The sequence below is a fragment of the Eremothecium sinecaudum genome, chromosome V (assembly GCF_001548555.1).
Source record: "Eremothecium sinecaudum strain ATCC 58844 chromosome V, complete sequence".
Taxonomy (NCBI): Eukaryota; Fungi; Ascomycota; class Saccharomycetes; order Saccharomycetales; family Saccharomycetaceae; genus Eremothecium; species Eremothecium sinecaudum.
The window spans coordinates 227567-252379 of record NC_030896.1 but is presented as its reverse complement, the minus strand read 5'-3'; the positions used below and the strand labels follow the sequence as shown (position 1 = coordinate 252379).

Below are 24813 nucleotides of genomic sequence, written 5' to 3'. Positions count from 1 at the left end.
CTTTTTCATTAAAAAGAAATTGAACTTTGAACAAAAAGTCTTCACATGATCTTTGAACTTCTAACCTTCATCTCGAGATATTTGGCGTCTAAATATTGTTCATTCGAACGTTTGTTTAATCAATTCACGTTGTATCGTTCTTTGCGCTTTTTACATACTACAGTGAAGATGACCATTGGTGATAAGGAAAAATGGACTGCTACCAACGTTCGTAATACATTTCTCAACTATTTTAAGGAAAGAGGTCACAAGTTTGTACCATCTTCTTCAGTTATCCCATATGATGATCCAACATTATTGTTTGCAAATGCTGGTATGAACCAATATAAACCGATTTTCTTGGGAACTGTTGATCCTGCATCGGACTTCTACACTTTAAAGCGTGCAGTTAATTCTCAAAAGTGTATCAGAGCAGGTGGTAAGCATAATGATTTGGAAGATGTTGGTAGAGATTCATATCATCATACTTTTTTTGAAATGTTGGGTAACTGGTCGTTTGGTGACTATTTTAAGAAGGAGGCTATTTTGTACTCTTGGGAGTTGTTGACAAAAGTGTATGGCATACCTGAGGACAGGTTGTATGTGACATATTTTGGTGGTGATGAAGGGTTAGGCCTTGGTCCCGATTTGGAGGCCCGTGATTTGTGGTTGGAAGTTGGTGTGAGGCAAGATCGTATTTTACCTGGTGACATTAAAGACAACTTCTGGGAGATGGGAGACCAAGGTCCATGTGGGCCATGTTCCGAAATTCACTACGACAGAATTGGTGGAAGAAATGCCTCAGATTTGGTTAACCAGGATGACCCTGATGTGTTAGAAATCTGGAACAATGTGTTTATGCAATTCAACAGAGAACAAGACGGATCATTGAAACCTTTACCTGCCAAACATGTCGATACTGGTATGGGTTTTGAAAGATTGGTTTCCGTTCTCCAAGATGTTAGATCTAACTACGACACAGATGTTTTTCAACCTTTGTTTGAGAGAATTCAAGAAATTACTGGTGTAAGGCCTTACGAGGGTAAATTTGGTGCTGAAGACAAGGACGGTATTGATACCGCTTACAGGGTTTTGGCAGATCATGTCCGTACTTCCACCTTTGCTTTGGCTGATGGCGGTGTTCCCAACAATGAAGGTAGAGGGTATGTTTTAAGACGTATTTTGAGACGTGGTGCTCGTTACGCCAGAAAATACATGAACTACCCAATTGGTAACTTCTTCTCCCAATTAGCGCCTACTTTGATAGAACAAGTTAAGGATGTTTTCCCTGAAGTTGCAAAAAATACATCATACTTGTTTGATATTTTAGATGAGGAAGAAGCTTCTTTCGCTAAGACGTTGGATCGTGGTGAGAAACTATTTGAAAAATACGCCGAGGCAGCCGCTTTGACCGAATCTAAGACCCTAGATGGTAAGCAAGTTTGGAGGCTATATGATACTTACGGTTTCCCAGTTGATTTAACTGAATTGATGGCTGAAGAAAAGGGCTTAAAGATTGACAGCGTTGGCTTTGAAAAAGCTAAACTTGAATCTTACGAGGCATCGAAGAAGGGAGGTAGAAAAGGTGGTGATGATATGATCAAGCTTAATGTTCACGATATTTCTAAATTGAATGAAGATGCCATTTCACGTACAGATGACTCTGCTAAATACGGTACGAAGGACATTGAGGGTAAGATTTTATGTATTCACGATGGTGAGGGTTTTGTTCAGGAAATGAATGAAATCGGTAAGCAATACGGTATTATCCTAGACAAGACATGTTTCTACGCTGAGCAAGGTGGACAAGAGTATGACGTTGGTAAAATTGTTATTGATGGTGTATCTGAATTTAATGTTGAAAACGTTCAACTATATAATGGTTACGTTTTCCACACTGGTGTGTTAGCTGACGGCAAGTTAGCCGTCAATGACAGTGTTATTGCATCTTACGATGAATTGCGTCGTTATCCAATTAGAAATAACCACACTGGTACACACATTTTGAACTTTGCTCTACGTGAGGTTCTTGGTGACAACATTGACCAGAGAGGATCTTTGGTTAATCCAGAGAAGTTAAGATTTGACTTTTCTCACAAAAAACCATTGTCTTACGAAGAGTTAGCTGAGGTGGAGAATATCTGCAACAGAATGATTAAAGATAACTTGAATGTGTACTATAAGGATGTTCCATTAGATATGGCTAAATCGATTTACTCAGTCAGAGCCGTGTTTGGTGAGACCTACCCAGATCCAGTTAGAGTTGTATCTGTTGGCATGCCAGTTGAAGATATGTTAGAGAATCCATCGAATGAGAAATGGGCTTCGTACTCTATTGAATTCTGTGGTGGTACTCATGTTGCTAAGACTGGTGACATCAAGGAGTTTGTTATCACTGAAGAAAGTGGTATTGCAAAAGGTATAAGAAGAATTGTAGCTGTTTCAAACACTGAGGCTTATCAAGTTCAAAGGGTGGCCACCGAATTCGAAGCTGAACTATCTGCTTGTGAAAAGTTACCTTTCTCTCAATATAAGGAAAAGAAGGTAAAGGAGTTGGGTGTTAGACTGTCTGAATTGGATATTTCGGTTATTACTAAGAACGAGTTGAGGATGACTTTTAACAAGATGGAGAAAGCCGTTAAAGACGAAGTCAAGCTTAGAGCTAAGAAGGAAACAAAGCAAACTTTGGACGAAGTGAAGAACCATTTTGCAGAAAATGCAGAATCTGACTTCTTTGTTAAGTTTATTGACATTCCAGCTAATGCTAAGGCCATTACTGAAGCAATTCAGTACTTGAAGAACTCTGCAAAAGATAAATCTATTTACCTAATTACCGGTAATGACCCAACTGGAAAGGTTGCCCATGGTTGTTTCATCTCTAATGATGCGATTTCTAAAGGTCTAGACGGTTCTGCTTTAGCTAGAGCTGTCGCTGGCAAGATCGGTGGTAAGGCTGGTGGTAAGGATAATGTCTTCCAAGGTATGGGTGATAAGCCTGCAGGCATTGAAGCTGCTCTTTCTGAAATTGAAGCTGCTTTCAAAGAAAAGTTAACGATTTGAATTTCTAAAGGATAGCGAATATAGTTTTATTATGAAATTTTTATTGTACTATATATTTATTCCTTTTTGATTTGCTATTTATCACAGCTGTATTTGGGTCTAATCCTAAATTCGCACAGCGATGTACAAATTATTATTAATGATCAGACCATTGTATCTAACCTCTTGATGTTATAATACCTGCCCCAATGGTTCTTCCGTCCTTACGTAAAACTACCCTTCCAAGACGTTTATTTTGTTCAAATGTCAATATTGGCAAGGGTCTTTTACCATCAGTCAATCCCACCTCGACAATGGCGGCTTGATTTGAGCCCAAATGTCTGACCTTTTTCTTCAAAACCTTACTAGGATTTGCTTTATCTACAATTTGCAGTAATTTTGAAATTTTAACAGGATATTGGGAGCCACCTTTGAATAACATAAACGTCGTCCCCGGAAGTAGTGGGCGCTCTAAATGCAGAGTAACCAATTGCATAGTACACCTTTCAGCCAAGGGTATATCCATTCCAACTATGGATACTAAGTCTCCACTCTTCACATCTTCGCAGTGAATATTACGAAGTTTTAAAGATACGAAATCATTCTCCACAGCAATTCTTATTGGTTGAGACTTATTCCCAATATAGATATTCTCCACCAAGACACTTTGTTGAGAAGGATAAATTGTAATTGTTTCACCTGGTTGGATGCAACCAGCTTCTACCCTACCTGAAATAGTTCCCTCATTGTTCTTATTACTAGGAGTCACATCCAAGATGGAAAATAAGAATTGATCGTTAGTAATACGGTCTTGATCTAACCGGAACAATTCCAATGCTATTCTTTCTAATTCATAGACCAATGTTGGTCCTTTGTACCAAGTTTGCCTTGCATTATATGGAGTTTCAAAAACACCTTCACCAGTTAATCCTGAACAAGGAATCCAACTCACTTGGTTTTGTTTAATTCCAAGATCACAGCAAAAGCTGTTTAGTTCGGATTTGATATCATTGAACCTGCCTTCATCCCAATCTACTGTATCCATCTTGTTCATTGCCATTATCAAATGTTTGGCACCAAGTGATCTAGCCAAGAGTAAGTGCTCACGCGTTTGCCCATCAAGATTAAAGCCGGATTCAAAGGCGTCAGTACCACAATCAATAGATACAATAGCAACATCCGAAATATTAACGCCAGTGATCGCGTTAGGAACAAAATCTCTGTGCCCTGGTGCGTCGACTATAGTGAAACTGGCGTTTTTTGTTTCAAAATCACTGGTACATATATCCACAGTCACACCGCGTTCACGCTCCTCAGCAGTCTGGTCCATAACCCATGCTAAATGGAAAGAGCCTTTTCCTATCAATTCAGAGTCCCTTTTAAGCTGGCGCAAAAGCTTTGGATTAAGGATGCCAACATCAAAAAGTAGTCGTCCCATTAGGGTAGACTTCCCGGCATCCACATGACCCAGGACGACAAAGGACATGTGGGGTTTTTTAGAACTTAAGTAGTCGCTGATGTTAACTGGTTTAGAAGGTTTGGTAGGCTTTGTTGCCCTTTTATACACCTTTGGGGCTTCCTCCTTTGGTAACAGTGTATCTTCATCTCCCTCATCACTTTGATAACCTATTTTATGTGTCTCACTTTTCTTCTCTTCTGCAGAAACGGTGTTTTTGTCATCCGTAGATACATTAGCTAACTTCTTTCTAACGTTCTCAGTTTCTAACGCATGCTTCCTGCTCTCTATCACAATATCATCTGGAGATGGTTTATTGAAGTTTTCTACTGCTTGTTTTTTTACTGCTGGGTAAAATTTGTTAGGATAAAATACTGTCAGGATATCACTGCGCTTCCTTTTCAATTTCCTACTGTTTACTTGGGTGTTTTTGCTTTCCCACTTAGAGACTATTAGGCTGGAAATGCGGAGAACATCTGAGGGAAACGGGAGCTGTATGGAGGTAACTTGTCGCCTTAAGGCAACTTCGTCAAATATATTCCTAACCTCCTGACTGCCCTGCTTTGAAGTGCGCTGTGAGGCCTGTGTAGCCTTGCGCACCACTGGCTTCTGGATGCTCTCCTGTCGAATACCTTTTAGCGAAGAAAGCCGAGATGCAAACGTCGGCGTAGGAGTCGAAATCCCACTAGCTGGCTTTGTGCTTTGTCTACTTTTCATGAAAGACGCGAAAGCACCTTTCGTATTCGGCTCGTTGCCTCTATTCGGTAACGTACTGGTCTCAGACGTTCCCAGATTCCCACAGTTCTTCCCTTTCAACGAATCCAACAGAGATACATTGGTCTGTAATTTGCCGATGCCATTCAAAAGAGATGAATTTCCCCCTGTAACGTTCTTTGCTGCAAGTCGAGAACTCACCAACTGCTCCAATGATAGCTTAACTTCGATTTAAAAGTCAGTTAGTATTCTGTCATAGCAGAGAACAAAATCACCCCTCTTTTAAACAACCAGCACATAGTCTGAAAGCTGGTTAGTATTTGGAAAGCCAACTCCCAATTTCGGAAGCATTAAATTGATTATAGGAAAGCTGTTACAGAGTGGCAAAACATTGAATAATAAATAAAACATACCCTTCTTCTTGTATTGTCGCTTTAATTCCAACAGAGCCTTATCTAACTCGAAGTTATTTTCAAACAAAGCCAATTTCACCGATAGATTATCCCAGCCCTGATATTCTTGAAGTTCTTTTTTAGCAACTGGGAACACTGTCATCATTAATTCATATTCGTCGTCATTTAGATAATCGTCAAACTCAGCTTCATCTTGGAATTCAGGTAACTCATCATCGTAGCCAAGCTCATCATCGCTGTAACCATTTATCATAGTATCTGAATTTCAAATAAAATGGTACCAATTGCGGCCTTCTTTCACAGTGTTTATCGATACTGTTGGAGCAAACTGCTAGTGCTATTTTTTCATAAGGGGATATGGATGATATAAAAAAAAAAATTGCATGTTGTCATTTCTCACTACTGTGATCAAAGCGACGCTGTTTATATTGACCGAAGATGGGCAAATTGCATTTAACCCACAAGTAGCTTAATTTACTTACTTTATTACTCAGAATCGCTATCGTCGCTTAAAAATTCAGCTTCTGAGGATGGATAAGTACATAGTTACACACCGACGCGTTATACATGGTTGTGAGTTATTGAATTTGGTACCTCAGCTATCAAGTACTCGACATGAGAAACAGCAGAGGATATGGAGAGGAAACTTAGTTGTTGAAGAGCTCATGAAACGGGGTGTTAATGATTTAATACCGAGATATGTACTACGTTTTGAAAGCTACGGAAATAAACAATTCACGTTTTGTACGACAGTAGTAATGTCATCATTAAAGGACTTTGAATTTGTAATTAGGAAGGTGATGGATTGTCGGTTTTACATTTGTGTGTATTGTAATTGTATGAATATTGTATTGGAACTACGAATACTGAATGGGTTAGAGGAACAGAAATTTCGAGATATATGGTATCGAATGCGGGACGAGTTTGAGATGATGGATGAGAGGTTTAAAGACAGGGACATACGGGGAATAATGGTGTAAATTCTATGTATTATATATTTACAGAGTTAAGAGTTTTTTAAATGGTATTTATGGAAGAGAATACGACTTAGGCTCTATACCAGAGTTGTTGTCTCTTTTTCCTGTCTTCTCTGGCCTGTGCGCGGCCTGGATGCCAAGATGCCTGTATTACGGCCAATCTTCTCTGCATTTCCTCCAATCTTGCGGCAGGCGCGTTCGACACCATCGAAATAAAGAGCGGGCTGACGTTGTACATCTTGGCCAAAACTTTTCTTGTGTATTTTTCTGGGTTCGAATTCCTTAGTTCTTTGATCTTTTCGACTTCAGCTGGTGTTAGGTGGTAGGTTTTTTCACCTTTATTACTCAATGGAGGGGCACTCCTAGCCAAGGCAGCCTCGCCTTCTCTCAATGTGTCTACCAGTTCTCTTCTTGGATCATTTTTGGGAAGGAAACTCTTAGGTATAGTTTCACTGTTGATAGAGCCCGTTGCAGATGATGGAGCTGGGATAAAATAGGTGCCTGGAGGTAGTTTAGCGTTTCTGTAACCTTTTAGATTCGAGGCAGATTTAATTCTGTCGAAAGCGGTTGGTATAGCTTTTAACTTTTTAATCGATGGTGAAGCTGTGCTTTCAATGGATGCTTTTATATCTGCTTTACGCAGGAGATTAGAGGTGGAGAACCCTCTAATAGATCTTATCATTAGTCAAGGATGCAGGATGCCAGCTGTGTGCTTTTCAACCGATGTAATAGCTAATCAACAGCAGTTGAAGATTTAGTTTTGTAAAGTCAAAAATTTTTTTACCGGTAATTTTGAAACTACAAGAACATAAAACAGGATAGATAGAAGTGATTGGTGGACCTTAGAGGCTTCCGTCAGCCTGTTTAGAACTCTAAGAAGATACTTATTCAATTGGAAGTGAGATAGGTTTGGTCACGTGATACTATATTAAGTCGATTTTTATTGCAGTCAGCATGAATTTTGGCATCACATATAGTAAATAAGCTCAGGCGGGCGGAATGACCTTACTCAAGGCAGTCGGTGCACAGAGTGCTTGGGTAGTTTGATATAATTTACAGATCCCAAGATGGCTAAAGACTTACAGGCGTGGATACAAGAAAATACTGAGTCGAAAGTGACTGAGAAGTTTGTGCAGGCAATAAAGAACATTGCGAAGCTCCACAATGCAGACTGCAGTAAGTTTGAACGCACATGTATGGCATTGGGAAAGTTCCGGGGTAAGGAAAGGTTTTTGAAGGAGCTTTTTCAGTATTTGACAGCTCAGAAAATTGATAGTAAACGTCCTGCAAGTGATGAGGACGATCAAGCAGATGATGCAGTACCCGTACCGAGCCCAGTGCAGCTTAATCGTGCTAGGAGGAAGGTTTTGGCGTTTGACTTTGAGGATGACAATGATTCTAACGATGAATGCGTAAATGCACCTAATTTAGGCTTGTCAAAGAGTGATGATGGCGTTATTCCCATTAAAAAGATCAAGAAGTCGACTGCTCAGCGGTTGAAAGTATTCTCTGAGAAACAGGGCCCAAAGGTTACAGAAAAATACCAATTGATAAAAAAAAGTGCTGCTGTGGTCCCTGTACTAGAAGCTATTCCGGATTTGAGCCAGATGCGCCGCAAGGCTGTTGATCAGCAGGTATCGGAGCCTCGTCCTGAAGAAACTGACCAAATTCCCATAGAAGAAAGTGTCGCAGAGGATAGAGACTGGTATAATAGTGACGAATTTGACGCTTTTGTTGCATATCCCGAAGAGGCCAACGAAGAACCTGTGAATAGCAAGAACTTCTCGCAGTCGATAGACAATGTAGAGGTCGGCCTGAGGATACGGTTAACGGCCATTCCATTAAATGAAAGAAAAGATATAATTCCGCCGTTTCTGAAGGTTTATGAGAATGAAGATGGAGAGCGGGCAATTATAGGTGCAATGGGTGGTACACAAGGCCCAGGAAGTGGAATAATAAATCCTTTTAGAACACCAGAGAGCGAGTTCTCTATAAACGCAAGAAGAGGAAGTAAGGTTGTGGCAGAACTGCGTAAAAAAAGTGATAGAAGAGAGCAGGCTTCTCAAGCAACCAAGTTTACGGGGACAGCAGCTGGAAATATACTTGGTATAAAAGAAAACTCAGCTCCCAAGAGTAAAAAAGCTGTAGAAGACAGCATGGATGAACCTCGAGAACAGAATCGTGAGGAAATTAAAAGGGTGAGAGAGTCTTTACCAGCTTACAAATGCCGATCAGATTTATTGCAGATTATTAGGGATAATCAATCAGTAGTTGTCATTGGTGAAACGGGTTCTGGTAAAACAACACAGCTTGGTCAATACCTTTATGAGGAAGGCTTTTGTAAGGGTGGGAAAATGATTGGCGTTACACAACCTCGTCGTGTAGCGGCTATGTCTGTAGCGAAGCGTGTTGCTGTAGAAATGGGAGTAGAGTTAGGAAAGGAAGTTGGTTTTGCAATTAGATTTGAAGATAAAACTTCGAGTTTAACGAGGATTAAATTCATGACTGACGGTATTCTATTGCGAGAAACTATGTTAGATGAGATGCTCGATAACTACAGTTGCATAATCATGGATGAAGCCCATGAAAGATCATTAAATACTGATGTTTTGTTTGGTATATTCAAGAACCTATTATCCAAACGAAGAGATCTGAAATTGATCATTACATCTGCAACCATGAATGCTAATAAGTTCTCACAATTCTTTGGTGATGCTCCACAGTTCACTATCCCAGGTAGGACTTTTCCTGTTCAAGTCAACTACGCAAAATATCCTGTAGAAGACTACGTTAGTGCAGCTGTTAACCAAGCTGTTGATATTCATCTTACTACGTCTTCTAATAGTGGAGACATACTTATCTTTATGACAGGACAAGAAGATATAAATGCTACCTGTGAGTTGTTAAAGGAAAGTATCCTAAATGCAAGGATAAAACGCAAGGAACATACTAATATAAATGTACTGGACGATGTTGAAATACTACCATTATACTCTTCGCTTCCTGCAGACATTCAAGGTAAGATTTTTAAAGCTACACAGCTGGATAAACGCAAGATTGTAATTGCTACTAATATTGCGGAAACTTCTCTTACGATTGATGGCATTAAGTATGTTATAGATAGCGGTTATTCGAAATTGAAAGTCTATAACCCCAGAATTGGTCTCGATAGCTTGGCAGTGACCCCCATATCTTTGGCAAATGCAAATCAACGATCAGGTAGAGCTGGTCGTACTGGTCCTGGTATTGCATACCGATTGTATACAGAAGATTCGGCGCTTGAAGATATGTACCCGCAATCGATACCAGAAATCCAACGTACTAACCTATCGAATACAATGCTGCTTCTAAAGTCCCTTGGTGTCACAGATATACTCAAATTTTCGTTCCTAGATAGTCCCCCTACGGAAATCCTGATGGTATCACTATTTGAACTTTGGTCTTTAGGTGCTGTTGATAACTTCGGCAACTTAACGAGCTTGGGAAACAAAATGGCTAAGTTTCCATTGCAGCCTTCTCTATCCAAAATTCTACTAATGTCAGTTACACATGAATGTAGCGAGGAAATGGTTACCATTGTTTCAATGTTATCTGTACCTCAAGTTTTCTACAGACCGAAGGAGAGAGAAAATGCATCAGATAAAGCAAGGAATAGATTTCTAGTTGCTGAATCTGATCATTTAACGCTTCTAAATGTTTATTCGCAATGGAAATCCAATAGGTATTCCGTAGATTGGTGTACTAGACATTTCTTGCATTATAAATCACTGAAAAGGGCATATGATATTAGATTGCAACTTGTCAGTATAATGGAGAAGGAGAGACTGTCTTTGGTATCGATTGGGCAGGAATGGGACGTATTGAGAAAGTGTATTTGTGCTGGATATGTGAATCAGGCCGCTAGGTTGTCGGGTCTAGCCCAATATGTTCACTTGAGAAACGGTATGAATTTGAAGCTTCATCCTACAAGCGCTTTATATGGTGCCGGAGATTTACCACCATATGTTGTCTACCACGAACTGTTACTGACTTCTAAGGAATACATTGCTGTTGTTACTGCCGTAGACCCATTTTGGCTAATGGACTACGGTAACCTCTTCTATAGCATTAAAAAAATCTCAGATCGTGAAGTTTATGGCCTATATGATAATGAGCTCGAAAATAAGACATATGAGGAACCAGACAGCTTGGACCAAACCATTAATACTTACAACCGTTCAAGAGAGTTAATGTTGGAAAAATTGAAGGAGGACACAGATAAACTTAAAAGTAGAAGCCTCGATAATGTCCAGAAGAGGGACACTGATTGCAACCCGAGGTTACGCATTGGTTTCAAAAAGAGGCGTCCATTCTAACCCAATATTATTTTCCCACTGTTACATAATTTTACTAATAACGCCTAAATACTGTCTGGAACACATTATAAAGATTATTAACGGGTTCACAACTTTCGCCGTACACTTCCTGTGCTTTTGGTAACCATTTTCTCATATTCTCTACCCTTTTAGCACTGGCTGGATGAGTGGACATAAAATCAAAAGAGGTATCCTGCCCGCTCATCTTTTCAAACTTATGTACCCTGTTCCACAACCTAACTGCTTCCTGGGGGTTAAAGCACGCCTTTGACATTATCATAATTCCCATCAAGTCAGCTTCCGTCTCCATTGCTCTTGATCCGGGCTTCTTTAACAACGAATCAACCCAGTCATTAGGAATATAAAACCCAGTAAGCCAGCTGAATATAATAGAAGCCGCAAGGTAAACTGTGGACTTCGATATTTGTTCCGCACTATGTCTTGCAACCTGATGGGCAAGTTCGTGTGAGAGAATCGTCGCCAGTCCGTCTTGGTTCTCGCATAACTTTAACATATTACCATATATAAATACTCTTCCACCTGGAATTATAATAGCGTTTGGAAGAAGATTATAATCATTCACGATATGAACCTTCCAATCCAAATTATCCAAATAAAGCGCCTCTGAGTATGCTCTATCCTTCACAGCTGCCAAAAGCCTTCGCAGTATCTTTGTAGCCTCAACAGTCAAGGGATGATCAGCAGGAAGAAGCTTCCCTTGGGTTTCCTGCAACATACAGTTATAAGAGTAGTCACCTATCATTAATTCAAGGTTACGAGGTACCCATAGGAACCGCTTTCGATGTGTCACTGGTACTTCATCCAGATTGTATATGTAAAATGCAGCCCCAAAAGGTACTAAATAACCTACCTTACGGTAACGAAAGTACGGTTGGTTAATAGTGCTAACTCCATTGGATTTTATAGGAGGATACTGACGATAAGCTCGAAGCCATTGATATGCTAACCTTCTAAACATTATTTTATCAACGTTGTAGTAGTAAAAGCAGCATTTTATATAATATCATATTTTCTTAAAAACGGGACTAAAATACATAAGGAGCACTAAACAAGTACTACGTGATATAGTAAGGATTAGAATCATGGGGCAGGCAGACTTTGGCTCTGCCAAGTTCATTAGCAAGCAGATGAAGATGAGAGGTCTTCAAAAGCTCCGTTTCTATTGCCAACTCTGCATGAAGCAATGTCGTGATGACAACGGTTATAGGGCACATTTAAAATCACCATCCCACCTAAAAAGAGCCAGTAAAGTCACCAGTAAAGATATCGATGACTATACTCAGCAGTTCGAATATGAGTTCTTAAAACTACTGAGATTGGGCCACGGTGAAAAGAAGATTGAAGCTAACAAATTTTACAATGAATATATCCAGGACAAACACCATATTCACATGAATGTTACAAGGTTTACGTCTCTAACGAAGTTCATTCAGCATTTAAGCAAGACTGGTAAAATTAAAGTACATGGTATAGAAACAATTGAGAACGATATGGATCCCGGTCAGCTGCTGATTAGTTACATTGATAACTCTTCTATGAATGTACTAAGGAAAGAGGAATTGAAGCAGCTAGAAGAAGGACAGAAAAGTGAGGAAGATATAAAACGGAAGCTGCTTCAAAAGCAAATTGAAAGTGATGTATCCGGTTCGACGGGCCAGAATAATTCTGATGATAGTGAGGACCGTGGATGCCGAAGTAAAGAAGAGCAAGAGCTATCGGGTAAAATTTCATTGGCCCTCCAGAAGCCTAGTAAAAATAAAGTCGGTAAAAAGAAAGTGAAGCCAAAGGGTTTTAATGTATTTAAAAATGCATCTAAATCGTAGTAAAATGTGAAAAATTAATTGCTGTGAGGATTTGATTGTCTAATCACTATCAATTTAAATATTGGCCGTCAGCGGGAGTAAGTACTCATTACGCCGTTGTAGTTCCTGGTATCTACGACTAGTCTTGTAGTACAGGAGTGAGGCAGTACCCACCAGAATACTAACCGCCATAAAAATGCTGATTATGTCAAAAAATACTGTGAATGACGATTCACTCTCGCCAATGTTCTTAATTCGCGAGCCTATGAACAGGTACATGACTGACTTAGGAGTAGTCAAAACCTGGGCAATGGAAAAGTTCCGGACTGAAATTCCATATATGCCTGCCATGGCTCCGTTGGTCAATGAGTATGGTACAGGACATAGCTTTATAAGCGCAATTATCCAATAACTGTTATTGTCCCTGAGTATAGATGCAAGTGCATCGAACTTGTCGTTTAGTCGAACCAGCCGTTCTGCATACGAATGTAGTACCGTTTTGAATACAACAAAGGACGCAATGGAACCCAATACAGTCCCAAGCGAAATTATAACCCAACCCTGGAGAGAAACCCCATACACAAGTCCCACTGAAGTGCATAGAAGCGAAAATCCCACCATTGGAGGGAAAGACACTACAAATATTAGAAGGAAAAACACCAAAGGCATGTACCATAGTGCATATAACTCGTTAGAAAACTTAATGATATGCTGGAGAATTTTATGATGGAATGTGACCGCCACGAGTCCTAACGTTGAAACTGTGGAGCAAAATGCCACGATAGTTATCTGCTTCCAAAGTGGCAACTCCATGAATTTCTTCCAAATGCGCTTTCCATTGCGTTCCAACCGGTGGAGGAAACGCTGTCTTGCTGTCATAGGATACTCGTCTAGAAAATCTTCATCATCCAAGTATAATAAGTCATTACTTAAACCACTATTGTTCAAATTGAAAGCCCCCTGAGGGCCAGTTTCAGCTTCGTGTCGACCTGCCATATGGAAATGCTATCTCAGAACAACCAAAACTATCGAATTCCTATCAGTTGACACCGAATGTGATCAAAATAAGTCTGCTCAAAAGGGTTAGTTCAGAGTTTAAAGCGCTAGTCTTCTTGGTAAACCCTCTTCCAACCCAGCATCACAACTTCGCAGTTAAGAAATCTTCCGTATTGCGCGTTAAATCCGCACATCTCGAAAACTCCGGTTTCCGAATCTAATCTCATCCGTACGCCTTTCGAAAAAGTTATACCGTCAATTGCACTAATGCTACTTAGCAATGCACTAATAGCAGCGCCAAGAATGGTTTAACAAGGTCGAAAAATCTCCAACACCCTACCCGCTCAGTACTACAATTGATTAACTAAATGCAGGCTTTTCGGCTTTTTAGATTATTAACGTAGTATGCTTACCGGATGTTATGCTGTTCCTAAGAAAACATATCTTCCGTACATTAATGGTTGTAATTTCTTAATGCTCCCAGCATATGCTATAAATTTTACTTGATAGATTCAAAAAGTCCTCTCGCGGCTCTCTCCCTAGTCTCTATGCCTTTCGAGCTTCTGTGTAGTTCCGCGCCAGGGTATGAGAGATAAGTCTTCGCACGCATCGAACATCTTGCCCCACTAATAAAACATGGTAACTGCTAAGCAGACCATGCCCAAGGCCCCCTACCACTGGTATTAATATACTAGTTCAACATTGGTGATTTGTTTTGTACATATAGGATTCTGGCGCTCCTGCCGCATCTGTGTCACGCTGACACTTGGACGTCTCTGGCTACTGACACAAAGTTTGTGCCGAAAGAGATATAAAACTGGACATTTTCGATCAACGAGAGTCCAACTTTATTGACAGCATGCCATACTGTAATCAGATCAGATCTACTTGTTGGCCAAAGAATAATGGTAAGTCCAAAAAAGAAGGGTACAGTAACATCCAAAACTGTAGTTAGCAAAGCGCTACATAAGCTGAGAATGGTCTCGCCGGATGTAGACACATCAGGCAAATACATTGGCTCTATGAGTGAATATGACCTTGGAAAGAGGACTAAAAAGTCCTTCAGCGATGGTACCAAACGCAAGCGCAGTGGGTCGATTATCAATAGTATCAAGAATCCGTTCTCAACTAGAGAACAATACCATCTGTTAGCTGCCGCCGTGAACAACGAGCGAAATACCATGAGACCAAAGGTTAGTAGTAGTAGTCACTCGGATTCCAAGGCTAGGTTACACGTTCCTAGAGTGCCTTCTAGGGAGCACGTTTCGGCGGCTACCTCACTTTCGTCGAGAAGAAGCGAGATGCTTCACTCGCCTTACGATCATGATCTGAGTGCCTTGGAAAAAGGTGAACTTCAATTACACAGGGAGCAAAGCCCATTGATCCCAGACCATGTTGCAGACTCGACTAATTACCAATCTTTTGTCCATGTTGAGCAACAACCGGTTATCACGCAAGGTAGCATGCCAATGACTCCGATCCCACTTCCTGGTCACGGCTCTATACACATGACGTCGCAAATGCAACAAAACGGTCAAGAACTAAGTTGCCGTAAAACACATTTAAACAGGTTCCTGACTCACTTATATGAAAAATATCCTAGTTACCTTACTGGTTTCGTGGTTATCCTGATGTTCGCCGGTAGTATGTACTCTATTTCTACGGGTAAGGGAACAAGATATATAACTGCAGCAATGAAGGCAACCCTATGTTGGCTATTGGGTTCTAATACGGCTGACCTCATATTTGGCGATGGATTCTGTGAATTTGATTTCCAAGGCCACACGCAATCTCTAAACTAATAGCTAATAATAACGTAATATATTAATGTCTCTCTGTATAGAACTATGCACGTGACTGGTTTTATTTTTTTTTAAACAAATTTTCTACAGCATGTAGGATGAGATGCCCTGGGCCTGTAAATGAACGATTACCATTAGTTAAAATACGTGGCGGCAGATTATTGAGGCTGCTGTGTGTGAAAGTTTCATATAATACTTAATACCGCTATTTTAACGGGGATGGTAGCTAAGATGGCTATTAAAAAGCATTTGAAGTTTGAAGATGGCGATGAGGAGCTGGTTAAGACAGAACCCGCCCACGAGGTTACGCATAGTAAGCAGGAACATGTTGATGATGATTTAGAATCAAGTGATGATGATGAGGCACCAGAAGAAGAGGGGCTAAGTGTGGCAAAAAATAGTGTCGAAGACAGTTATAAAAAGCAGCAAATTGCGCTTAAAGTTGAGAGAGAACAGCTGAAAGAGAAGAGGAAAAGGCAGAATCAGAGGTTTGCAGAGCAGCAAGAGTTGAAAAGGCAAAAACATGAGGAGGACAAAAAGCATAGTCTTCTGATGTTGGAAGAGGAGTTGAAGGAGAACGTGGAGGAGCTTAATGAAGAATTTTTTGACGAGCTGGAATCACAGCCGCAGAAAGTAAGTGTGATACCGACTAAAATCAATTTTAATGACATTGATGAGAGCTATACCGAAGATGTGAGGACTGAGCTTAAGAAGCAAAAACGCAAGACTTTGAAATCGATCAGGAAAACTACCGTTAAGAGAGGACCGGTTCAGGTTAGTCTATTGTCCTCACTGAAGGAAAGGCAGACTCTGGCACCCAAGAAGGAAGATAAAGTGCTTAAGGTAAAGGATAAATGGTTGCGCAGGAGATCAATCAACCGAAAATAGCGTCTTAATCACTGCATATATAATCATTTAATTTTATCTACGGATACTAAAAGTCACATCTTCTATTTCCAGCGAGAAAATGCAGTTGGTATCAGTGCACCAAAGAGTGTATACAAGGCATCCGGTACCTTGCTATTCTGTGCCTCTTCGTGCCAGGGGTCTTCTTCCAAAGACTGTACGTCGACATCAAAGGTTTCCGGTGCACCATTAGATGCAATTGAGACTCCGCTCTGCGATCCTACCGGTAAAATATGAGCATTATCCAACAACGAATGGCAAGATGCATAGAATAGACTCCCCCCGCTTATTAGTAACAAGTTTCCCCCAAAATCGTCCATTCTGTCTGACAAAATGCTTATCATGGAGAAGATAATGTAACCAACCGGTGTTGAAAGGGAGAATGCGAGCAAATTAGAACATGCTTCATACTTATTAAGGCCTTGTTTCACGAGCATTAATGTCACAAGCGACAGCACAGCTGGTATCTTATGGATCAAAATCGTAACTATTATTAGCATATTTAGAGTTTCATGATTAGCAGATAATCCAATTACCATCCCGTCTGAAAATCCATGTATAACTAGTGCTAACACCACATTATTATGTACAACACTCATAGCAGTCTTATTCAATAGCAAAAGATCATACCAACAAGATATATGATTTGAATCATTTAATGTTGACGGATTACGACTCTCTGCCCAACGCACAGTTTGATCCACTATGTAAACAAACAAGAAGCCTGCCATCATGCTAATTCCATACGCACTTTCATCCTTACATTCACTTATACCTTCAGGGATCACTAGCATAAATGATGTACCTAGTATCATACCAACTCCAAAGAGTGATGTTGCCCTAAAGAGCCTCTCGCTGCTTCGTAACCTGCCATTAACTAAATATATGGGTATCAGACCAATACAAAAGGTACCAATAAGTATAAGTACCGCTATCCCACAAATCTTCAGCAGCTGCATGTCTAGAGAGATTGGGATTGATATCAGGCTAACTAAGGACCTTCAGAGGCTAATAAATAGATATGGGTTGTTAACGCTTTTTTAGTAGTTTTTACTGTTAGGGTTATACGAGAAATTTATAGGGCAGAAATAACCTTCAAAATAGAACAACATCACCAAAACATAAATAAGGGGGGGCTATTGCGATCTGAAATTGCCATCACAATTCCTATGGCTAGTGATTTGGTTGATAGGACCTTAGAACTGGGAATAAAGTGGTTTAAATGCGAGGAATATAAGAAGGCCATATCGCTATTTTCCAAGGCATTACACTTAGCGGGATCGTATACTGACGAAGAGCTAAAAGAACGGAGGGTGCTTGCTGGTCTTCCTAGGGTATGCCTCCATGACTCTAGTAAGTTTTATCACCCCAGGTATTTGACTTTGTTAGATTGTAAAGCGGCATGCTGGGAGAGGCTTAATAATTTGGATAAAGCGTTATTGGACGCGACCTATATGATAAAGGTAGATGCTTATAATCTAAAAGGGTATATACGGAAAGGTAAGATTCTCCAGAAACTGGAAAGATATGAGGCTGCATTGGAAGGCTACCGGGAGGGTATTAGAAGAGTGAAAGAGCTACACGAGAAACATTCTATAAAGGCCCCAAAACGGCTGGTAGAGATTGTATATCATCAGGAGCAACTTGTTGTTCTTCGGTTATCCAAATACAAGCAACCTAAGACTGCAATTGGGCTAAAAAGGGAGCATAGTATTATGGTTAGTGAAGGAGAGCGGGCAGTAAAGAATACCAAAAGCGAGCAGGTAGTGCGGAAACAGAAAACTGTTAGCCCAATAGTGGATTTCGTTGCATTATTTCCGTTTGAGATTGTGAACTTGGTAATGAGCAATCTTTCTACTAAGGAATTGGTTCGGTGCCTTTTAGTCTCTCGGGTTTGGTACGAGCGCCTGAATCTTTTGCCATGTCTGTTCAATCAATTCCAGTTACGTTCCAGTGATTATAGAAAGTTGGCCAAATTTGTGATGTTTATTAAAAGACTTTCTTCTAATAAGGCCTATGTTTGTAGGGAACTTGATTATTCATCTCTGACAAGCTCGGACGAAGAGAGGTCCTTGCAGCACTTGTTAACTAACATAAATATGTCAGTACTTCAGTTGAAACTGAACTTTAAAAGGGTTCCAGCAGAAAATATAATTGAACTAATCTGCAATAATCAAACACTTGCTAACGAAATTTGCAATCTTTGTTTGGTTGCACCAATTAACTACTATGGCAGACTCAATTATTGCAAGTTTTACCAGTCTTGTGTTTCACTCAAGAACTTGGAGCTGTTTTTTGATATGCTTCCTTTAAAAGAATCGGCCATGCTTCCAGAAACTGCGTTGTCACTATTTGATATTTCAGTGACAGAGTTGAACTCTTTAAAGATAATTGTTTCCAACCATGGCAACTATCATTCTCTATTCATGGATCAATTTAGCTACTGTCCACTTGTTTTCAAGAACCTCAAAAAACTTTGTATTACTGGAGTGGTTTGCATACCTGAGGCTCGTAGTAGTTCAAGTTGGATATTGGGCTTGCGTAATCTACGTGATTTATGGATTGAGCGAAATACAGGTATTCGCTTTTATGACGTGCTAAAATGCATGGTATGTGCAGGTCGGCCGTTCGAGCTAGAACATTTGGTATTTCGTGAATCACCGAATGAGCCGAATAATCTTGGAAGTCAGAGTATGGATTGGGTCGATGTTGAAAACATGGAACGTTGCCTTGGCTCGCTTAAGACTCTGGATTTAATGCACACGAAGCTTAATCCCCGTTTATTGCTAAGCATATTAACCTGCGTCGAGCATAATAAAATTAAGAAACTGAACCTTGGGAACTGTTTTGCGTTATCATTTTCCCGGGAATTGCATTATCTAGATCAGATATTCAAGAATTTACCATCTTTGGAAGAATTGTATATTCCGAATGTACTAGAATACAGTAATATGGGATTGGGAATTCTCAGACGGAGCATTAAATATATGAAGAGTTTGAAAACCATTGACCTTTCATTCAATGCCTACTTAAAGGGTTACGAGTTGATTGACCTATTGAAGGAAGTCAAAGATAAAGAGTTAATTAATCTAGAGCACCTCATGATAGACGGATGCCAGGATTTATCACCCCAAACTTCGGAGTATATCGTCAGAAATAGATATGCCAGGAACGTATCCTGCTCGTATGAGCAAACTCAGTGGGAGCAATTTGGTATAAATTCTTTCTGGTACAAGTATAAAACTTTATAGACCAGCAATTATATGATCTGTGTCATCCATAGCGAATGTAAACTCCTCATCGCTATTGGGGGAGACTTCTTTAACTACCGATTTCTTGCCTTGGTTGAATAGACAATTCTGTTCATTTTGAACCTGAATCTGCTCAGTTGCTGAAGGTACGTCATCCAAATTTAATTCTGGAGAAACATTGGTATGCAAAGACAAGTCATCTGGAAGGAAGTTTTTTGCCTTTTGCTCCGTAGTAATCGAATAGTCCTTCTTCAGTGGAGTATCTGAGTTAGCGTAATCAGCACCGGATTTCCCTCCAGAAGAACTTGACTTTCTGCCTGCAGATAAGGAGTTGTATCTATTTGAAGGGATACGCTTAGCCTCAGAACTCATTGTATTATTTCCAATTGCGAGTGGTGTCATACTTTGCTGCACAAAAGTCGATCCTGATACAGACCGCTCAAGATAAAGTTCAGGACTGCCTAGTCCTGCAGATGAAGATTCCGATTTTCTGCGTTTCTTTTGCTTTGCCCGCGAACCATGTGATGGTAATGGTCTATAAGAGGTCAAGCGTCTAACTAGCCTATCCGATGGATTACCTCTTATGCGTGGTGTATCAGCTAATCCACGAACCGTTGGATAATGATCCTGGTGATAAATAATGGGAGAGTTAATCAAAGAAATTGAACTGTCCACAATTTGAAATGGCCCACGCGTCTGCGACGGATTGGAAATAAGTTTGCCCTTCAAGTAATTAATCACTCGGTCGAGCTCGAACTCTTGTTCACAGTGATTTTTAATTATAGATATCTTAGGCCAAGTAGCACGCGCTCCATTGACTGCCTCTCTAAGTAAAAATTCTTTTGTTGGATTTGTCAATAATTCACCAATTCGGAACAGCATTGTAAGGTTCGGCAAAATAGTAATATCTCCTGAATACTGTTGGGACAATACAGAGGCTGACTTGCTGAAAAAGTTTCTTGCGATTCCAACTTCTGAACCAAGTTCTAATAAATGGATCACTTCGTTCACACAAAAGTTGTAAACCGCTGAAAGGTTCTGTTTTAACCTTGCACTAAACTCATCTTGGACTTCCCCTCCAACACAGGATAATGATAATTTTAAGAATGGGAAAACATGAATGTTTACTTGGCATGCAATTATATGGTCAACATTGAACATTTCAGATAATTTTGCGATGGGCAAATCATTGTCCACAGATCCATCCACAAATTTAACTGAGCTACTGTTCCATTCTGTGGTTTTGTTCGTCTTAGGGTCTTTTTCGTAAATCGTGGATGAAGGAAATACGCCTGGTACTGAGCATGATGCACACACAGCTGACCAAATTAAAACGTTCGGGGCTGTCAAATAATTTAATAACCGCGGCTGTTCATGTAGAGACTCAGGAGACACTGTTATACTCAATATTTTTCCCGTCCTGTTGTACGCTTCGCGGAACGTTAGATCTCCTAAGAATCCCATCATAGTATCAATTAAATTCTTGTTGCTGAACCACGTCCCATTCTTCAAGAAACGGGATAGCTTGATGAAGAAATTCTCCTTGCTGGACTTTTGTGAATCATCTTGAAATATATTGAAATCCCTCTCAAGTAAATCTGACACTAAGTCCCTCAATTCGTGCTTATGGTGTACGCACATAATAGAAGCAATCATGGCCCCCGCGCTAGTACCGCTTATTACACGTGGCACAAGGTCTTGGTCAAACAACGTCGAAAGTACACCGACATGAAATAACCCAAAGGTACTGCCACCACTCAAAACTAGTGCTGTTCTACCGATATTTTTACGCGTCTGAATGAGCGTGCTGAGCATATACTTTACATCCAAATTGGACTTGTAAACTAACTCGTGTAAAGACCGCTTGCTCTCCTCCAAGTACTCTTCAACTATGTACTTGGTGCCAACATGCGAGTGACGATACAAGTTCACGTTGCAAATATTCCCAAGATCGCGCACCCAGGTAGTCCTAATTATATACAAAAGTTGCCGCCAATCCTCCTTCTCCCTAGCCGCCCGCATTTTCTCCGTGTAGTACTTCACCAGTGACCAGTCGTAAAGAGAACTTTCCTCCTCCTGTTTCCAGCGCTCTTTCTGTGTCAGCTCATCCAATCGCACAGACGCAGCTAACCAGTCATCATAAGAAGTAGCATGTTCCTTTTCTTGTAGTAACTTATCAACAATAATATTATCAGTCCTCCATATCCCAAGTTTCTGTAGCGTATACCTAATACATCCTAAAAATTTGGGAGCTTTTAGTTCTTCAGTCTTCGCTTCAGAAGCGTTCTGGCGGAGATAATCATAATACCTATGTATAAAATTCTGAGTTATAGGCGCCGACCTACGACTCCACGCTTGAGCAAAATCTTCCGAAGCTTCACCTCGCAGTTCTCCCATCGAAACTCCTCCTGTTGCAACTACTTGCCTTGTAGCTATTTCAACTCCCCAAATTAGCCCTTCTGAACTTCAAATAAACTGTTTTTAGTTGATTCGAGAGTTGGGTCTTGTTGCTTGTTGTTGTTATTGAACATTGGGAACAGGGGACTAATCGTTATGGAGCTCCTCTTACTTTCGTCCCATAACATCCGTAACCCACGAAAATATTGTCGGTCGATCTAAAAAGAAACGAGGAAATTCCACGAAACAGTTGTGCTACATTTATTGCATTTCATTGACTGTTGATGAAGTTGAAGAGTACGGGTGTACATCAATAGATTATAAATCTTGTGTTTTACTGAGTATTGAAACCTTTTCCGTTTTGTCGAAGGGTTGAAAGATAATACAGTGGTAAGAGATAAGCATTGATTTTTTGCCCAAGTTTCCTTTCAAGTGAAATACCAAGCTCATCGAAGAAAGAGTAGTATATTAAAGCGGAAAGAAAAGTGACTGAAGATAAATTTTGGTTTCATTAACTAAACAGTGTGGATTGGAATTTAATACTGGAGAAATTGTTAAATAGCGGATGGACAAAGTGATGTCTAACTTAAACATCAAGAGTACTGCGTTTAGTACTAGCCCGTTCCCAAATTTAAAGCCAAATGTACGGTACAAGACTGTGATGGAGCGAGCTGGTTTTGATGTTGCTTATGGGAAAGATGTTCGTTCAAGGCAACGCAGCCCGGAAATAGATAATAGACGGGGTGCAGGGAGGCACCAGCCTTATATGTCCAATAGCAGGAATGCTCCGTCAGACAGTGCTACAACAGTTACGAGTTTGCCTCTTCCGGGAGAAAACCGAATTGTCCGGCCGACTATCAGCTTAACGGATACAGATAGAAAGACTAGGGAGCCGATCGGACTGGGAATTTCAGCCTCGTTGCCATCTTTGAACCCCGATGAACGCGTAACGCAGACTCGTGTCCCATCCGTGATTACGGGGAGAAGAGACGCAGCTGCAAATGACCCCTCACCGCTTCCTAAAAGATCCCTTCATTCGTCTCCGAATCCTGATAAGGAATCAATTTTTGATTTTGAAAGCGGAAATGCTGGAACAATGCCTGCCGCGACTACTGGGTTTTTGCGTCCAAACCCACCGCCAATTTCTAATAATCAAGATACGGTAGGTAATGCCAATGGTGCCCCGTACATCAGTTTGGATCCACTGGAAAAGTCATTTTTTATGATAACCCATCCCACTCCTATCAAGAATGAGGAGCAAACTGTGTCTGGTAGTGAATCCTTCCTTTCCAAATATGATGGTGTCGGCTATACTCCTCAAGCCTCGCCCTCCGCAAATTTCCTACAAAATCCTACTTCCACACATCACTCACCTGTTGCTGCTGCTGACAAACGGAAGGACTATGTCGCTCCCGTTCAAAGTACGGTTCAAGAAAATAGCGATCTTCTACAACCGGCAGCAAAATTGAATGACATTGATATCAAGCCTGACCCGCTGCTGGAGAGGGGGCTACAGTTTAGTGAATCTCTGGAGGACTTTGAAAGGGAAAATCTGCCTCTTGGCGGTGCAGAAAATACCACGAATGTTGACAAGTTGCTGGCACAGCTAAACGATATATTACTTGAACCTGATAATATTGAGCCTGATGTAGGAAAGTATGAGCAATTGCAGTTGCCTGAAAATCCGCCATTTAAGTTAAATAAAAAATCAAGTGCGTATCTGTCTCATATACCGGACGCAGCTGTTAATATCCGACAGGTTCTGAATGTCGATTACAACGAAAACGATCACATACGGTCCCCAAGCGGACGTTTACTCAGTCCAGTTGATCAGACTCCGGTAATGTTAACTTTCAAGAATCGTCCGACTGATGATACATGGAACGAACATGATATTTATCATGATAGTCTAAGAAACTCGAGAAATGGAACTAACAGTGTTTCATCTCCCTCGACAGAGAATCTTACTTCTTCTCCAACTCTTCAAAACTCCCGCTCCAGCAGCACATTAGGTGGAAAAGTCAACCCCGTCAGTTCCATATCAATTCCTTGCGCATCTACCGGAACACTCATCTCCCAAAGTTACGAGGCAACCAAGCGGAATCCTTCGATACCTATCAGTCAGCAGCCCCTGCTCTCGGACAGCTCTCAGACTCCCCCTCTCCATCTCCCCAATAAACCGACAAAATACCCCCCCGGAAAGGGCCCCTGCCGTTCCTGTAATGGCGAAATTAAAGGCAAGAGTATCTACTCAAAAAGAGTTGGCGAACTTTCAGGTCAGTGGCATCGCGAATGTTTCCGCTGCACAGTCTGCCAGGTAGCGTTCAGCAGAACAGTTCCCTGTTATATCCTAGACGACAACACGTTCTGTCGTCATCACTTCCACGAAGCAAACAACTCAATCTGTGTTGTGTGCAATGACTACATCGAAGGTGAATGCCTCGAAAATGACAACAACGAAACCTTTCATATTAACTGCCTGAGCTGCTACATTTGTAAGACCCTGATTCAGGAAGACTACTATGTCTACAACAATAAGTTTTCCTTATGTACCAACCATGACATGGAATTACTAGTCAGGACCGGCATTGACGGCATTGGATCCATTAATAACGGCCACGGTGACCAAATCTACAATACCCTGTCGAAGAGAAAAACTAGACTTATTAACTTCGGTGACTAAAACCCAGTTGATCTGCTATAGG

The 24813-nt window shown here is 40.6% G+C and overlaps 14 protein-coding genes across 14 annotated transcripts; 8 read left to right on the top strand and 6 right to left on the bottom strand.

Annotated features, from left to right (window-relative positions):
• Positions 1–168: 168 nt before the first annotated feature.
• ALA1 (alanine--tRNA ligase) lies at positions 169–3039 on the top strand (the record flags this gene model as incomplete). The annotated part of the gene is made up of 1 exon (XM_018132669.1): positions 169–3039. The coding sequence occupies one exon, from the start codon at positions 169–171 to the stop codon at positions 3037–3039; it is 2871 nt and encodes a 956-aa protein (XP_017988050.1).
• A 157-nt stretch (positions 3040–3196) lies between these two features.
• On the bottom strand, positions 3197–5854 carry HBS1 (ribosome dissociation factor GTPase HBS1; the record flags this gene model as incomplete). Its single annotated transcript, XM_018132670.1, has 2 exons — positions 3197–5412; positions 5602–5854. The coding sequence occupies 2 exons, from the start codon at positions 5852–5854 to the stop codon at positions 3197–3199; spliced, it is 2469 nt and encodes an 822-aa protein (XP_017988049.1).
• Positions 5855–6131: 277 nt separating this feature from the next.
• On the top strand, positions 6132–6581 carry AW171_hschr52985 (HEL229Cp; the record flags this gene model as incomplete). The annotated part of the gene is made up of 1 exon (XM_018132671.1): positions 6132–6581. One exon carries the CDS (start codon positions 6132–6134, stop codon positions 6579–6581), a length of 450 nt encoding a protein of 149 aa, XP_017988048.1.
• A 67-nt stretch (positions 6582–6648) lies between these two features.
• Positions 6649–7260, bottom strand: MRPL20 (mitochondrial 54S ribosomal protein mL58; the record flags this gene model as incomplete). The annotated part of the gene is made up of 1 exon (XM_018132672.1): positions 6649–7260. The coding sequence occupies one exon, from the start codon at positions 7258–7260 to the stop codon at positions 6649–6651; it is 612 nt and encodes a 203-aa protein (XP_017988047.1).
• Positions 7261–7645: 385 nt separating this feature from the next.
• On the top strand, positions 7646–10933 carry PRP16 (DEAH-box RNA helicase PRP16; the record flags this gene model as incomplete). Its single annotated transcript, XM_018132673.1, has 1 exon — positions 7646–10933. The coding sequence occupies one exon, from the start codon at positions 7646–7648 to the stop codon at positions 10931–10933; it is 3288 nt and encodes a 1095-aa protein (XP_017988046.1).
• A 34-nt stretch (positions 10934–10967) lies between these two features.
• On the bottom strand, positions 10968–11912 carry OMA1 (metalloendopeptidase; the record flags this gene model as incomplete). The annotated part of the gene is made up of 1 exon (XM_018132674.1): positions 10968–11912. The coding sequence occupies one exon, from the start codon at positions 11910–11912 to the stop codon at positions 10968–10970; it is 945 nt and encodes a 314-aa protein (XP_017988045.1).
• A 124-nt stretch (positions 11913–12036) lies between these two features.
• Positions 12037–12777, top strand: RTS2 (Rts2p; the record flags this gene model as incomplete). The annotated part of the gene is made up of 1 exon (XM_018132675.1): positions 12037–12777. The coding sequence occupies one exon, from the start codon at positions 12037–12039 to the stop codon at positions 12775–12777; it is 741 nt and encodes a 246-aa protein (XP_017988044.1).
• Positions 12778–12831: 54 nt separating this feature from the next.
• Positions 12832–13752, bottom strand: TVP38 (Tvp38p; the record flags this gene model as incomplete). Its single annotated transcript, XM_018132676.1, has 1 exon — positions 12832–13752. The coding sequence occupies one exon, from the start codon at positions 13750–13752 to the stop codon at positions 12832–12834; it is 921 nt and encodes a 306-aa protein (XP_017988043.1).
• A 905-nt stretch (positions 13753–14657) lies between these two features.
• AW171_hschr52979 (HEL235Cp) lies at positions 14658–15554 on the top strand (the record flags this gene model as incomplete). Its single annotated transcript, XM_018132677.1, has 1 exon — positions 14658–15554. One exon carries the CDS (start codon positions 14658–14660, stop codon positions 15552–15554), a length of 897 nt encoding a protein of 298 aa, XP_017988042.1.
• Positions 15555–15773: 219 nt separating this feature from the next.
• Positions 15774–16442, top strand: BUD21 (Bud21p; the record flags this gene model as incomplete). Its single annotated transcript, XM_018132678.1, has 1 exon — positions 15774–16442. One exon carries the CDS (start codon positions 15774–15776, stop codon positions 16440–16442), a length of 669 nt encoding a protein of 222 aa, XP_017988041.1.
• A 62-nt stretch (positions 16443–16504) lies between these two features.
• ATX2 (Mn(2+) transporter ATX2) lies at positions 16505–17419 on the bottom strand (the record flags this gene model as incomplete). Its single annotated transcript, XM_018132679.1, has 1 exon — positions 16505–17419. The coding sequence occupies one exon, from the start codon at positions 17417–17419 to the stop codon at positions 16505–16507; it is 915 nt and encodes a 304-aa protein (XP_017988040.1).
• A 210-nt stretch (positions 17420–17629) lies between these two features.
• DIA2 (DNA-binding SCF ubiquitin ligase subunit DIA2) lies at positions 17630–19711 on the top strand (the record flags this gene model as incomplete). The annotated part of the gene is made up of 1 exon (XM_018132680.1): positions 17630–19711. The coding sequence occupies one exon, from the start codon at positions 17630–17632 to the stop codon at positions 19709–19711; it is 2082 nt and encodes a 693-aa protein (XP_017988039.1).
• On the bottom strand, positions 19706–22108 carry TGL4 (triacylglycerol lipase; the record flags this gene model as incomplete). Its single annotated transcript, XM_018132681.1, has 1 exon — positions 19706–22108. The coding sequence occupies one exon, from the start codon at positions 22106–22108 to the stop codon at positions 19706–19708; it is 2403 nt and encodes an 800-aa protein (XP_017988038.1).
• Positions 22109–22673: 565 nt separating this feature from the next.
• On the top strand, positions 22674–24791 carry PXL1 (Pxl1p; the record flags this gene model as incomplete). The annotated part of the gene is made up of 1 exon (XM_018132682.1): positions 22674–24791. One exon carries the CDS (start codon positions 22674–22676, stop codon positions 24789–24791), a length of 2118 nt encoding a protein of 705 aa, XP_017988037.1.
• Positions 24792–24813: the final 22 nt, after the last annotated feature.